Consider the following 14534-nt stretch of genomic DNA (forward strand, 5'->3'; position numbering starts at 1 on the left):
CATACATTTTTAGTTTTTTCCACCCCAATTCACTCCCACACACAGATACAGAAACAAACATTAACATTTATACATTATATATATATTTTTAATTATTTTTTATTATTTTGCAAAAATATGCTCTCTCAGGTCGAATATTTTTATTGACTAAGAGGATAGACTATGATGAATTTATATATACTACGCTGACCACCAAAAGATACGGTAAGATCATATTATGATGTACAAACATGACCCCCCCCCCTAAAAAAAAACTGGGAAGATAATATCATCACAACAGAATAGATAATACATTTCTTCTCATCAAATAAAAAAAAACTAGGACGATAATATCATCAAAACTGACAGATACTACATCACACTCCCAAAACTAAACTAACCGAGTAAATGATATCATCAGAAGAAAAGAATAATATATAGAAACTGTGGAGGGAGATGGGAGAACTTCAGTAATTAATGCGATAGAGAAAAAAGATTGCTGATATTACAAAACATTTTCCTCTTACGCCCCATTATTTCACTCCTAATGTAGTTATCGCTAGACGTTGCATCTTTAATATGTTAGCTAGCATCTTCCCTCGTCTCCTGATGAGAAGCACTAGGCTTCGAAATACCTAGGTATGAAGAGTTTACATATCTTACACCCGTACTTGATGTAACATCTATATGCATATATTGTTGTTCTTTTATTTTTCATCTTATATATATATATATATATATATATATATATATATATATATATATATATATATATATATATATATATATATATATATATAGATCGACGATAATATTTGGCCTGAAGACGTAATCCCCCAACGCGGGTGATTACAGAAACATGTATGCACATATGTAGCCATCAATGTTTGTATAAATAAATTCAATTATATATATATATATATATATATATATATATATATATATATATATATATATATATATATATATACTTTTCCCATTAGTTGCTTGAGTTTATATATATATATATATATATATATATATATATATATATATATATATATATATTTTCAAGGAAAATAAGGTAAAAAAAAAACGATAAAAGTGCTCGATATGTTAATAGAGCGGTATATAATTTTTTAATTTTTTATTGAGCCCATAATAAATTTACATTACTGTTTCCATTGGATTTTCACCCCAGGAGATGAGGTAGAGTACCAATTTCATCGGAATTTATAGGTGGACTGAAGTTTAAACTTACAGAAACGGATAGAAAGTTATTGAGGGGGTATTAAATAGAGAGGGAGGTCGTGTGGTAGTGTGAGGAGGTTTTATATTAGAATTTCAGTTGTGAAAAGACGCTAAAGAGCTTCTATTAGATACGTTTGAAAAAAGAAAAAAGAAAGAAAGAAAAGTAGACGTTAAAGTTTTAAAAAATACTTAGGGGGAGTAGTGGGAGTAGAGTTTTTTTGCGTCATGGTATCTGTTGTTGTGTAAGAGGGAGTGGGAGTAAGTGATCAGTAGCCACCGTAGCAGTTGGTAAATATTGTCACCATGGCAACGTATTTTTATGAGGACGCCGGGTTTTAGATCCTTTGGAGGTGTTATTGATATCTGCATAAAATTAAAACATATAATTATATAATTCGAGATGGATGCGGATGCTGGGGGGGAAGGGTATGAAGGGGGGGTTCGACATATACCTGGGGGAGGAGGGGGGAAAACATTTAATGCGGATTAAAGTTGATTATTGATGATAGTAAGAAGGTGGAAAGTGGGGGGGGTTATATAGACGGGGAGGAAGGGGGGAAGTGCAATTAATGCAGTATTTAGACGTTGTAGACGTTGTTATTAAGGATAATATATGTTGAGAAAAGAAAAAAGAAAAAGGAGAAGGGGGCAGCTGTGGGCGGATTGAGGATGATTGTTGATGATAGTAAAGATGGGAATTATTAATTAATGATGGGGGGGGTCGACATAGACCGGGGGGGAAGTGCAATTAATGCGGTATTTACATTTTGTAGACGTTGTTATTAAGGATAATATATGTTGAGAAAAGAAGAGAAAAAAGAGAGAAGGGGGCAGGTTCAGGTAAAATAGATAGGTAGGCGGATTTAGGATGATTATTGATGATAGTAAAGGTGGGAAAAGTAGAATTATTGGTTAATGAGTCGGATAATATTAATTGGTGAAGTTATTAGATGTATGTAACAAGGTTAATGGGCGGTAGAGGTGAGGGTAGATAATTAAGTAGGAAAGTAGTAGGTAAAGGTTATTGGTTGTATCCAGGAGGTAGTGGGTAGGATATTTCTGTTATGCTAGTTTTTATATTTGGAATGGAGTAAAATTACTAAGGAGATATTGTTTGTAGTGCTTGCAATTTATTGATGTTTCGTATTTTTATTTAAAAGTTTATCCTTGTCTTTAAAATTTGTGATAAATAATTTTTCATATAAACAAAGATGACATGGGGAGTTAATTGATTTGCAAGTGCTGGATTTTTTTTTTTTAGGATTTCCCAGGTGATAGTTGGGGTGAGTTGGCTTCTGGTTAGCTGTAGGTAGTGGTTGGTGAGTGAAGTTTTGTTTCGGTGATTAGAGTTGTTTATGGAGCATTTGTGGACTCTGAATCTTTCCTTAAAGGAGGTACTTGAGATGCCTATATAGAATTTTTTATTATTAGGGTCTTCTGTGGGAGTAATAGTTGCTTTATATACTACGTTTGTTGCGAGGCAGTTTTGTTGGAGTGGGCATCTGGATTTAATAATGCAGTTACATTTGCTTTGATTGTTAATTTTATTGTTGTTGTTATTTAGTATTTTGTTGTTGTGTTTTTTAATTATATTTTCAAGGTTATTGGTGCAACTGTAACTTAATTTGATAGTGTTGTTATTAAAGATTTTATGCAAAATATTATTGGGGGGGAAGTGCTTTTTAATTAACATGAAAAATTGTTTGCCTAGTTTAGATTTTACCATATTATTGTAAGGAGGGTTGAACCAGAGGACTTTGCGGGTTCTATTCTTTTTCTTCTTAATATTAGTAGTATTGTTATTTGGGATGTTAGGTTCCAGATATGTTAATGTAGTATTGGGGTAGCCACATTTTTTTAAAGCGCTCTCGTAGAATGGTTTGTGTTTATGAAATATAGTTGAGTTGGAGGAGTTAGTGCTTAGTCTTTTTTCTATAGATTTGGGTATATGGTTAATTACGTGTTTGGGGTGGTTGGACCTGGGGTATATATATAGGGGATACGTGGTGTTTTTTGTATAGGGTTCATAGGTATCATTGGATAGGTTAAAGGTAACATCGAGAAAATTAACAGTTTTTATATTAGAAGTCACCTCAATTTTCAGGTCCAGTTTCTTCATTTCCTTAATCAGTTTTTTCTTGACGCTTTCACATTTTGGTCCGTTGGAGTTTTCCACTAGTATTAGGCCGTCATCTCTATAAATTTCCACGTTATTGTTGGTGATGTGTTTTGTTAGATTGTAGAGGATGAATAGGCCCACCAGGTCAGTGGCCTCCGCTGAGTCAAACTTTTCACAACTGAAATTCTAATATAAAACCTCCTCACACTACCACACGACCTCCCTCTCTATTTAATACCCCCCCATTTAACTTTCTATCCATTTCTATAAGTTTAAACTTCAGTCCACCTATAAATTCCGATGAAATTGGTACTCTACCTCATCTCCTGGGGTGAAAATCCAATGGAAACAGTAATGTAAATTTATTATGGGCTCAATAAAAAATTAACAAATTATATATATATATATATATATATATATATATATATATATATATATATATATATATACAGCCTTTGAGATTTGAAAAAAAATCACTCGACCGCTGTTTTCATTCTCCTCCCTCGCTGGCGAAAAAATAAAACTAAATTTATGTTTTTTTTTTTTTAAGAGAAATAATTGAAAGGAAGGAAGTGTTAAATTCCATTCCAGTTTTGTAGGCGACTGTGTTCTTGGCACAGAAATACAAGGGAATCTAGGTTAGTAAATGGAAAAGAAAACGTACATAAACTTAATGAAGGAAAGGGTGTTTAAGAAAAAAAAAATAACTACGGTAGGTAGGCGCGAACGTGAAAACATAATGTGAAGTGTCCAGCATGCTAACCACTATGCCACGGAGCACTGCAACTGAGTTTAGTGATTTTAAGTAACAAGAAGTGAGCGGTTGTATAATGCAATGTGATATGAAAGTGCATGGATGAGGGTACGCTAAAAGAAAAACAAACGTGTTATAAGTAAGACTTGAGACCAATTGAGGTTGTAGTTAAACATGAAATCAAAGGTTAATTCGATTCGGTTAAGTCCATGGTGCGTTTCACCCAGTAGAAAGCATAGAACGAAAAAGAACGTTAAAATTCCATTCCAGTGTTTTTAAGCAACTACAAAACAAAATAAAACGGAAACGATGTTTTATATTTTTATTTTATAAAAAAAAAAAAATGGAAAGAATAATTTTTTTTTTAGTGTAAAAATGTTGGGAAGAAAATGACATTATCGTTTATGTTCCCAGTAGGCCCCTCTCAGCAAAGAAATGAAACTCAATTTATGTATTTATTTGTTCCCCTCTCCCCTGGCAATCAGATGAAACTGAATGTTTTGTTTTCAATTGTATCTGAATGTTTTTGAGCAGAAAATAGAAAGAATCACTAATAATTATAATTTATGGTTTCAGCCCCCCCATTCGCTGGCGAATAAGTGAAACTGAATGCATATGGGGGTTTTTTTAAGAGAAAAATTTGAAAGGAAGGAAGTAGGAAATTTTAATTGCGTTTTTAGGCAACTGTTTTCGGCTAGTTTGGGGTATGTTAGTGTATTTCATGTAAGAAAGAAAAACGTAAAATGAAACTATTGAAATCCGGCATTCTACAGTGGAAGACAGTGAACGGGGTAAGCCTAAACGGACTATACATTTTGTAAGCGTGAATGGCATAATCGATAAAATTACATGGAAGAAATGAACGGTTGTATAATGCAATGTGATATAAAAGTGCATTTACCTGAATATCGGCTGCTAAGTATTATTCGATGAGGCTACGCTGAAAGAGAAACAAACGTGTCATAATTAAAGTTGGATAAGTAAGTAAGGGTTGGAGACCAATTGAGTTTGCAGTAAAATAAGGAATCAAAGGTTAGTTCGTTTCGGGGTTTTTTCAGTAAACGCGATTTTCTATGTGTAAACTAAAATCGTATTGCAGAACACGAATTTCTGTAAGAGAGTGTTTGAATAGTATGCTATGCAATTTGTTGAAGTAATATAAATGGTAGTTAAGCAACGTAAAAGTAAGCTTGGGATAAGAATTAATGTTTATGGGAATGTCAGTATCGGTTAATTCCGTGGTGTGTTTCACCCAAAAGGAAGCATAGAATGGAAAGGCATGGTAAAATTCCATTCCAGTTTTTTTTAAGCAACTACGAAGTAAAGAAACTCCAAACTGGCTTTTCTTCATAACTGTCCCTTGTGACCGATCCCAGAAACGGTGTAAGTGGTGGCAGTTGAAGGAAAAATTAATTAGAGAAAAAAGATTTTACTACTTCCATTGATTTTAACCTATTGCGGCAGTGAACTCTCAGCAGAAAAAATATAGAAATCTACGATTATCGAGGAAGTGGAGAGGCAATATGCCTGTAACACACCTCAGATATTGTGCTGCAGTTTGTGCATATTACATTTGCATGAAATGTCTTGATTTTTAATCCTATTAAGGTCAAAATCATAGGGGAAAAATGAGTTCATTTTATATTTATACTAGCGGGGGTACCCGGCGATGCCCGGGTGTTTGGAGGTGTGTGTGTGGTGTTAAATAAAAAAGAACCGGGGGGGGGGGATCAAACCCGAAGCCCTGAGGTGAAGTTTGAAAATAAAATCGGCCAGCCAGAATGAGTTAGTGAAAGATGTTTGAATTTATTTAAGAACCAAATTGACAGGGGCGCGGCCGGAAGTCGTCGAGCGTTACGACGATGACGTAGGTTTGTTTGTTATAAGCAAAGTAAAAAAAGAAAACAACGTTAACACTAAGCAGGGAAAAAAAACACAAAAAAACTAACGTAAGGCAAATGAACGATGAAAACAGAAAAAACGAACGCGTGAAAAATGGCTTAAATAAGCCTGTTTCGATATTAAAATTTAAAAAATCGAAAAAAAAAACATCTCACATCACAATTCGAAACCAAAACGTTTAGATAATGAACCAAAGGCTTAACCAACTGAGCTAACACGACATTCACGAAATTTGTTTGGTTTTTCAACTATTTAAAGTAAATCAAGTCACGACGTCATCTGACGCATGCGTAAAATCGGTCATTGTCACAAGAGGACCGTTTTTGTTGACCCCCCCCTGTCGAAAATTGTCGATTTCGGGGTGAAAAAAGTTAACGTTTTTGGCCAATCTTTCGATATTTTTCGAGCAAAGGATGGAGCTTTGATGTGATACCGAGTTTGTGAATTTTCTTCGCGTCTGTCGAAAGTTTTTAGCAGACATCCAAACATACATACATACATTTTCGCTTTATATATATAGACTAGCGAGGGGTACCCGGCGTTGCCCGGGTGTTTGGAAGTGTGTGTGGAAACTTCGGGGCCGAACCCTTGAGGCAAAGTTGTAAATTAAAGTGTGAAAAAAAAAAAGTGCGACGTTAACCATTGCCCCACCGCGATATGCTAACAGAAACACGTTTGAATTTATTTAATTACTTGGATTTGGCAGGTGCCCGTTTTAATGAGTTAATGAGGTCAAGTTTGACTGCGGGGATAGTATTTTCCCAAGATGTTATAGGAAAAAGACTAACCCACATGCGGCGAACGACAAATGTTGAATATTTATCTTCCCGAAATCGAGCAAATTAAATAGACAGGCGAGCTTCGTTGTTAACTGTGAGATATTATGATTTATATGTGATATAAAAAGTTTTAAAAAGTTGTGAACCGACCGACCGCTTCTCTGAAAAAAGCCTTTTGTAGACAGACAGAAAAAGCAAACAAACATACATACGTTTTCGCTTTTATATTTATAGACAAGCGAGGGGTACCCAGCGTTGCCCGGGTGTTTGGAGGTGTGTGTGGAAACTCCTGGGGTGGGGGGTGGGGTGGGGCGGTTAAAAAAAAGTAAGTATGAGGATCGAACCCGAACCCTTGAGGCAAAGTTGTAAATTAAAGTGTGAAAAAAAAAACAAAAACGTGCAATGTTAACCATTGCCCCACCGCGATATGCTAACAGAAACACGTTTGAATTTATTTAATTACTTGGATTTAGGAGGTGCCCATTTTAATGAGTTAATGAGGTCAAGTTTAACTGCGGGATAGTATTCATTTACTGCAGAACGCTTTTTTTATTTTCATTTTCCTAAGATGTTATAGGAAAAAGACTAACCCACATGCAGCGAGCGACAAATGTTGAATATTTATCTTCCCGAAATCGAGCAAATTAAATAGACAGCCGAGCTTCGTTGTTAACTGTGAGATATTACGATTTATATGTAATATAAAAAGTTTTAAAAAGTTGTGAACCGACCGACCGCTTCTTTGAAAAAAGCCTTTTGTAGACATACAGAAAAAGCGAACACACATACATACATACATTTTCGCTTTTATATTTATAGATATGGGGATATATATAGGGATGACAATGAATTCTATGGTTTGTATATATTTTGTGACAACTCTTGATATTTGTAGAGGGTCCATGTCTCATGGCCGTAGAGTAAGATGTTGAGGACACAGGCTTAATATATCCTCATCTTTGTGTTTATGGTCAGCATGTTACTATTCTACGGTTTCGTGGTCCGGCGGGTCATAGCTGTTGCTGCTTTCCCGATACCAGTGTTTAGCTCAGCGTCGAGTGAGAGGTTGTTGAAAATAATAGAGCCTAGATATGTGAAGTTGTTCACCACCTCCAGTGTGTCATTGCCAATGGATATGCAGGGGACGTTGCTAACATCTTGAGCCATGACCTTTGTTTTCTTAAGGCTTATTGTCACACCAAACTCGATGCACTCAATTAGTTGGTGGAGGGCTTCCTCAGAATGGTCCGCCAATGCTGCATCATTTGCAAACAGCATTTCCCTGATGAGAGCCATGCGGACATTCCTTTAATGAGTACATCCCTTAATAAGAGTAAAGTTAATGTTAACTTTAAAGTTTTAAGTCACAATAAATACTGGAATTCTAGATATTATTAAATATTATAATTATCATAAATTCTTGAAATGAACAAGTTTGATATTTTAACCATTTTGTAAGAAAAAGTAAACGGGCGATAATTCATTACAAAAGGCCAAAATATGTTAGATAAGGATTGCTCAGAGATAAAATTTTTCAAGGGAAATTAGCCTTTTATTATAAAATTACAAGCCAAAAGTAATACAATATCCATACTTTGATTTTTAATTTTAATTTATTCTTAAACTCTAATGAAATTTTGAGATCCAACGGAACGATATGTAAATGTTTATATTTTAATTATGATGTATACAACGCTGTGTTATTGTGCAAGGGAAATTACTTTAACTTCTTATTTATTAAGTATTGTCATACTAAAGTGCAGCATATGAGAACAGGTAGGACCTTAAATTATTTGCGACAAACAAGGCTTCTGGATTCCCTACTGTAAAACCAGAAATATATAATTGCACAATCTCCAAAAAGTATAACGCATTGGCTTATAAATATCCTTAGGTAGTGGACATGCCTAAGCATCAAATGAATTTAGTAAAACCTTTTAATTATGTTGGAGTAAATTAAGTAAGTTATGGTCAATTTTGGGGGTGAAAGATGACGTAAATGAAGACACAGTTAAAAGGTTTGCTTTAATTTTTACTTGTCTTAATATAAAACCAGCCCATTTTGAACTTTTTATCTGGCATGTCCACTGGAAATTTTGTGTTGACCTTTAAGAAGTTTCGTAATATCTACTCCTTATCTTAAATATTGTATAGCGATAATGCTAAAACTTTTAAAAAGGAAGGTGGTATTCTTGAAAGTTATCAAAGGGATTTCAGGACAAATTTGAAAGTCTGATATATAACACATCAGAATCCCTTTATATTCTTCTTGGGTTGGTTTTACTTGGGAAAGATTAATAAAAGTTCTTAAAAATTGTTTATATAAGATCATAGAAAGACTAAACCTTAGTTATTTTGAACTTTTAACAACATTATCAAATATTGAATTGGCTATAAATTCTTGACCTTTAACTAATAGATCAAGTTCTGCTAATTTGCAATTTATAACCTAAACTCATTTTTAGAAATACATGAAAATTCTTCTTTAATTTTAAGATCTGAAGAGGAAAATGTATGACAAAAGCAACCTGAACCAAACTTATTGAATAAACCTTAGAATTGCAGGAGGAATTAATAGATAATTTTAAAACATTATGGTATGAAAATTATTTAAGTCTAAGAGAATATGGCAGGAATATTTGCATATTTATATTTATTTATAAATGGGAAAATAGAATAAAAGTATTGAATATAATATTAATCAAGTCCATAAATAAATCTAGATCGTTTTGGATGTTGGGCAAAGTTTTGGAAAGTATGAGAGGGTTTATCAATAAAATAAGAGTCGTCATACTTAAACAAGCTAATGGGACAATAGCGTATCGATCAATTTCTAACTTATACCTAATAGAAATGTTCTGTCTCCAAAATGATTCTCAGATAGTATTTGCCCAGGTGGATGTTAAGAACAGTTCTTTAAAAGGTCTTAGAATATAGTAAATGATAATGGATGTAGTAGCATGGAGGTGGTTCTTCTTGAACCCGAAACTAACATCTTTGTTAAACCTCAACGCAAAACCACTGCAAAATTACATCAAATAATGAAGGAAAAAATAATTATCTTTAATAAGTATTAAATTATATATTAATAAATCAATTCAAATATTTTCCAGTAAAATAGGAAAAGAGGATAGGTAATCCAATGAATAAATAATTGCACAAATAAAATACTTCTGTTGATATACAATAAAATATGTTGCAATGTTTATGAGAGAGTATGTTTGAAATAAGTATATTCCTTTGATATAATATTGTGAAGTAAAAGAAAGCTATCTTTGCGCATGTCTAATTTTTTTATGAATAATTAAGAAGATGTTCTTTTTTTTTACTAATTAAGAATACTCTTTCAAATAGTAAAGGTGATACTTTAATGATGTCTCCTCATATTGTTAATGCTTTGAAAAAGAAGAAAATAACTTTAAAGATAGCTATTCTTTGAAATGTCAGAAGAAAATCAGATAAGTGTAATGTTAATAGGCATTGAGATTAATCTTTAGTATTTTGACTTTGTTTTGGTTGTTTACTCTTACGAAAGGTTGTTTTAAAAGTAAGTGCTAAGGTAGTTGTTATTCGAAAATTTGGGTTAGAATTAATTAACTAATACGCCACCTACACCAAAAGATCGGAAAGTAATCCTAGGAGTACTGTATCATAAGCATATACTATGCTCTCCACTAATAAAAGAGAAGGTAATGTGTGGCAAGAATCTATTATAATGAATGAAAATATACTACACTAGCCAACCCCTCCCAAAGGAGGAATAAACCTGCTAGGATCCATCTATCAAGAAATGAAGGTGGTAATATCAGTAAGGGTAGTGTCACAATGATTGAACAAACGTGTACTACACTGACACACTAAACGAGGAGTTAATGCCTGGTAGGATGATATAATGACAACATATACAAAAAAGGGAGAAGGTGATCTTTGGGAAGACTTTCTCATATTAGGACAATTACATTATTACCCTTTTCCTCAAAAGAAGATATCATATCTGAGATTTGTATTCCTAAGAATTGCTTCCTTTTTAAAAAAGAGAGATAATTCTTTGGAAGACAGTTTTATGACACCATAGCCATAACTACACTACTTCACTAAAACATTACAGTAATAGATTTTCTATTAAATCCGTCTTTTTCCATTCATTGAAAAATGCCCAGTTATAAAAACATTATTTTTATGCTTTCTTGACTTGGCGTTTAATATCTGTTCTCAGCCTCAAGTGCTTTTCTAATGTTATAAACCAGAAATTTTTGTGTAAATTAACTTCTTTGAAAATTATTGAAAATTAAACTCTAAGAGAGTTTTGAAACGTTATCCTTTTTGATTAAATCTCTTTAATTGATATTATTAATAACTTTAATAATATTACCATTGACACTACTATTACATATATTTCAGAAAATATGACAATACTAATTATAAATGTGCATTTCAGAACATTAATTTACTTGCAACTGTTTACAAAATAAATAAAACAAAAATAGTAGTTTAAAATGTAAGATATTTTTTCTGTAGATATTGTTTACAAAGGTCAAGTTTCCTGATATCGGAATAAAAATATAAATTTTGTTTCTCAGTTAATTATTAACAAAGGAAAAAGAAAATGTATTAATAATACTAATTAATATTATTAGCAGGATTGGCTTCTATCTTGAATTTACATTTGCTGCTTAGAGGAAAGGTTTGTTTCCCTGTGGAAAATAATCCAACCAGAATAAAATATATTTACAAAGAAATGAAATCTAATTAAAATTTATCATTCTCAATCATATGCACCAATGTTCAACGAAAGATGAAGGCTAAGTAGAATCAAATAACGAATTTTCGTATGTAATGCTATTTAGATCTAAAGTAGGCTAAGTAGAATCAAATATCGAATTTTCATATGTTTTTTAACGTCTAAAGTAGGTTTGATAGATTCAAATATTGAATTTTCAGCCATCATAATTTTATATAGATGAGAATTTTTAAGAAATCCAAGGTGAAGTAATTTGCCTTAACAATAGACAGTATCTTCACTAGTATATATAGCATTACCTTTCTTTATAGAATACAGTTCTTCAGTTAACCGGTAGTATGAATGTAAATAAAAAAGACATAAGCACTATAATCTCTCTTATACTATCAGAGCAAGGTCTGTAGCATGGGAATAAGAGTTCTGATGGTTACAATTACAATCACCTTCTAAACTTGATAATCAAGAATTATCTAGTTTAAAAAGATAATAGCCAGAAAACGATTTGGCCTCTATTGCAAAGACAACAAACGAAATCCTCCACTCTTTGAAATAGATGTCGGCATACTGAATGTAAGCAATGGGCAGTTGCAATCTGGAGGTATCTGGCATCTACCCAGATACTGAACTAATACGCACAAGGCGTGTTTGAATCAATTCCTGCTTTATTTATGCCGTTATATTCATTTATTTACAACTGAACGAATTAGTTCGACCAGGTCATAAAGAGTTAAATTTAAAATAATTTTCAATGTTCTATGTTTTGCTTTCTTCTAACTTGTAATAAGTACCATTTTCAATACTGGGCAACGGCGAGTATCTCTGATAATTTACAATAATTATTTTCCCATTTTGAATTTTACACCATTTGCAACAAGGATCTGTCTTCCAATTATTTAGAATTGTATTTCTTTTGACAATTTCAGGCTATTTCCAGGCAGAGAACGTGGACAAAATCCTGATGCACCGCTTCTGACGGATGGCGATGTAGAAGTAATTAACTAAATGCATCTTTTTTTATTTTAGTTTATAAAGTTTTCATTTGTGAGGTGTCAGTCTGTCTGTCTGTCTGCAAACAAAGATCTTCATGCAATTTTTACTAGAAATCAATCTTTTAATAATGTTGTATGCAGTAAAAGGAATGAATTGTTGGTTGTGGTTTTAAGGCATATCAACCGTCATTGAGGTCAGTTTATGTTGACACCATACATAGGTGTTATAGATGATGATGATGATGATGATGATGATGATGATGATGATGATGATGATGATTGTTTTTAGATAAATTTGTTTTGTAAATAGATGGTCTGTGAACGGTAGTGTCTATTTAACTCATAGACAATATTCTGACAGGTACTACCACTCCTTCGAGTCAGAATGAACTTAGAAGTAGTGGTAATTAAGGGGCGACTCCATTCCCTCCAAAGTTTCATGAGTGCACTGTTACGCTCTGCACGATTAATGGGCTTGAATAGTTGATAGAATTGAGAAATGGTAGGTAAAGAAAAAACTAGCATGCACAGAGAAGGACAGGTCTTTGAGTAGTGAGGTAGGATAGAGGCAAACACCTTGCCTAAGGCTGCTCGAGGTTGGGCGTTTGAGCAGATTTTGATGAAAATCTGTGGGAGAAAATTAGACTTTATGGTTCACCAAACCAGACAAAGAGGCAAATTCCATTTTGGAAAAATCGACATCTTTATGTTAATTGTTTTAAATTAGGAAATAATTTGATTAAACTAAATTAAGAAATCCTCAAGATTCTTATTTGCTACGTAGGATATTTTATTTTTATTTAAATTCGGCAAACAACTTTATGAGTGACTCTTTGGATTTAATATATTGTTAATTTAGTTAATTGCGTTTGGGAATATCAAATTTGAAAACAACTTTTTTATAAAAAAAAAAAAACGTTTTTATTATTAAATTAGGAAACATCAGCTTATTACATTATTATTATTAGTGTGGTACTGATCAGTTGTATAATTAAAAAAGTAGACACAGGCAAAATACGGCAAATAGCAAAGAAAAAGAGACACACGCAGATAAACAGTTGTAAAAGAAACATATTTATTTTGCCATAAGTACAAGAAGAAGATATAGAATTAGAGAAAATCGATTGATTTTGAAAGTAGGGACATTGAAGGACAGGAAATGTTGTATCTTGGCAGCAACAGAGATAGAATAGACGGGAAGATGGAAACTGAATGACAGAAACAGCTGGGAATGTTGAAACTGGATCATGGACAGCATGGAATAACGTCACACACAGATTGAAGTGGACATTTCTGAGGTGTGATTAGATGCCGCAAGTAGGTCTGGTCCGTGTGGACGTGGCCAAGTGCTGGATCGACAGGAATAGAAGTTGCAAGAAAGGCTGGAAGTGAATAAGCTGAACTTGAAGCCAAGCATCAGCTGTAACTGGAACAAAGACCTTGATGTTGACGGTCACTGGAACAGGGTACCAGATGTTGATAAGCATAGAAATAAAAAACCGAACCTCAACAGACACTAGTAAAGGGAACTGGAAGATATAGGTAGGAATCGTTGGAAGGAGCCGAAGCAGGCACCACTAGAAGGGCTGGTATAAAAATTAGCTTGAGCCGTTGAAGCAGGTGTTGCTGGAAGGAATTGTTGAAAGTTGCTGGAGAATAAAGCGCTGAAACCAGAGCAGTTGGAAGGTGCTGGAGCAATAGGAGTGAGCTGGAACAGAAGCTTGAACTGCAGGAGTCAGAGCAGGAATTAAAGAAGTCGGAGCAGAAACTGAAGATGAGAGCTGGTGTATGGTAGATGAAACAGGCACCAAAGGGTGAAAGATTAAATCGCATTTAAGTAGTTGCAACCACCCTGGAAAGTGCGATTTGATTACTGCTGATGCCTTCTTCTTTTGGACTCGACAACTGCCTATGCACTCGGGAGTTGAGACTCCTGTCCACCATCCGACTAAAGTGAATCTTTCTAGTCAAAGTTTGCTGTATTCCTTTAGCATTTTGGCTCAAATCAAAGTAAAAAGTTTGATCCATGTCCAAGAAACCT

The 14534-nt window shown here is 33.5% G+C and overlaps 1 protein-coding gene across 8 annotated transcripts in view; it reads left to right on the forward strand.

The window, feature by feature from the left end:
• The window catches only part of LOC145252842 (opioid growth factor receptor-like protein 1), a 109353-nt gene that overhangs the window by 59838 nt on the left and 34981 nt on the right, over positions 1–14534 (forward strand). For all 8 annotated transcript variants that reach the window (XM_080112830.1, XM_080112836.1, XM_080112829.1 and 5 more), the window contains one exon: positions 12428–12494. In XM_080112830.1, the coding sequence (XP_079968956.1) occupies positions 12428–12494 (67 nt within the window). The remainder of the gene's footprint in view (positions 1–12427; positions 12495–14534) is intronic.

The sequence above is a fragment of the Euprymna scolopes genome, chromosome 29 (genome assembly GCF_053919585.1).
Source record: "Euprymna scolopes isolate OS-2025 chromosome 29, ASM5391958v1, whole genome shotgun sequence".
NCBI lineage: Eukaryota > Metazoa > Mollusca > Cephalopoda > Sepiida > Sepiolidae > Euprymna > Euprymna scolopes.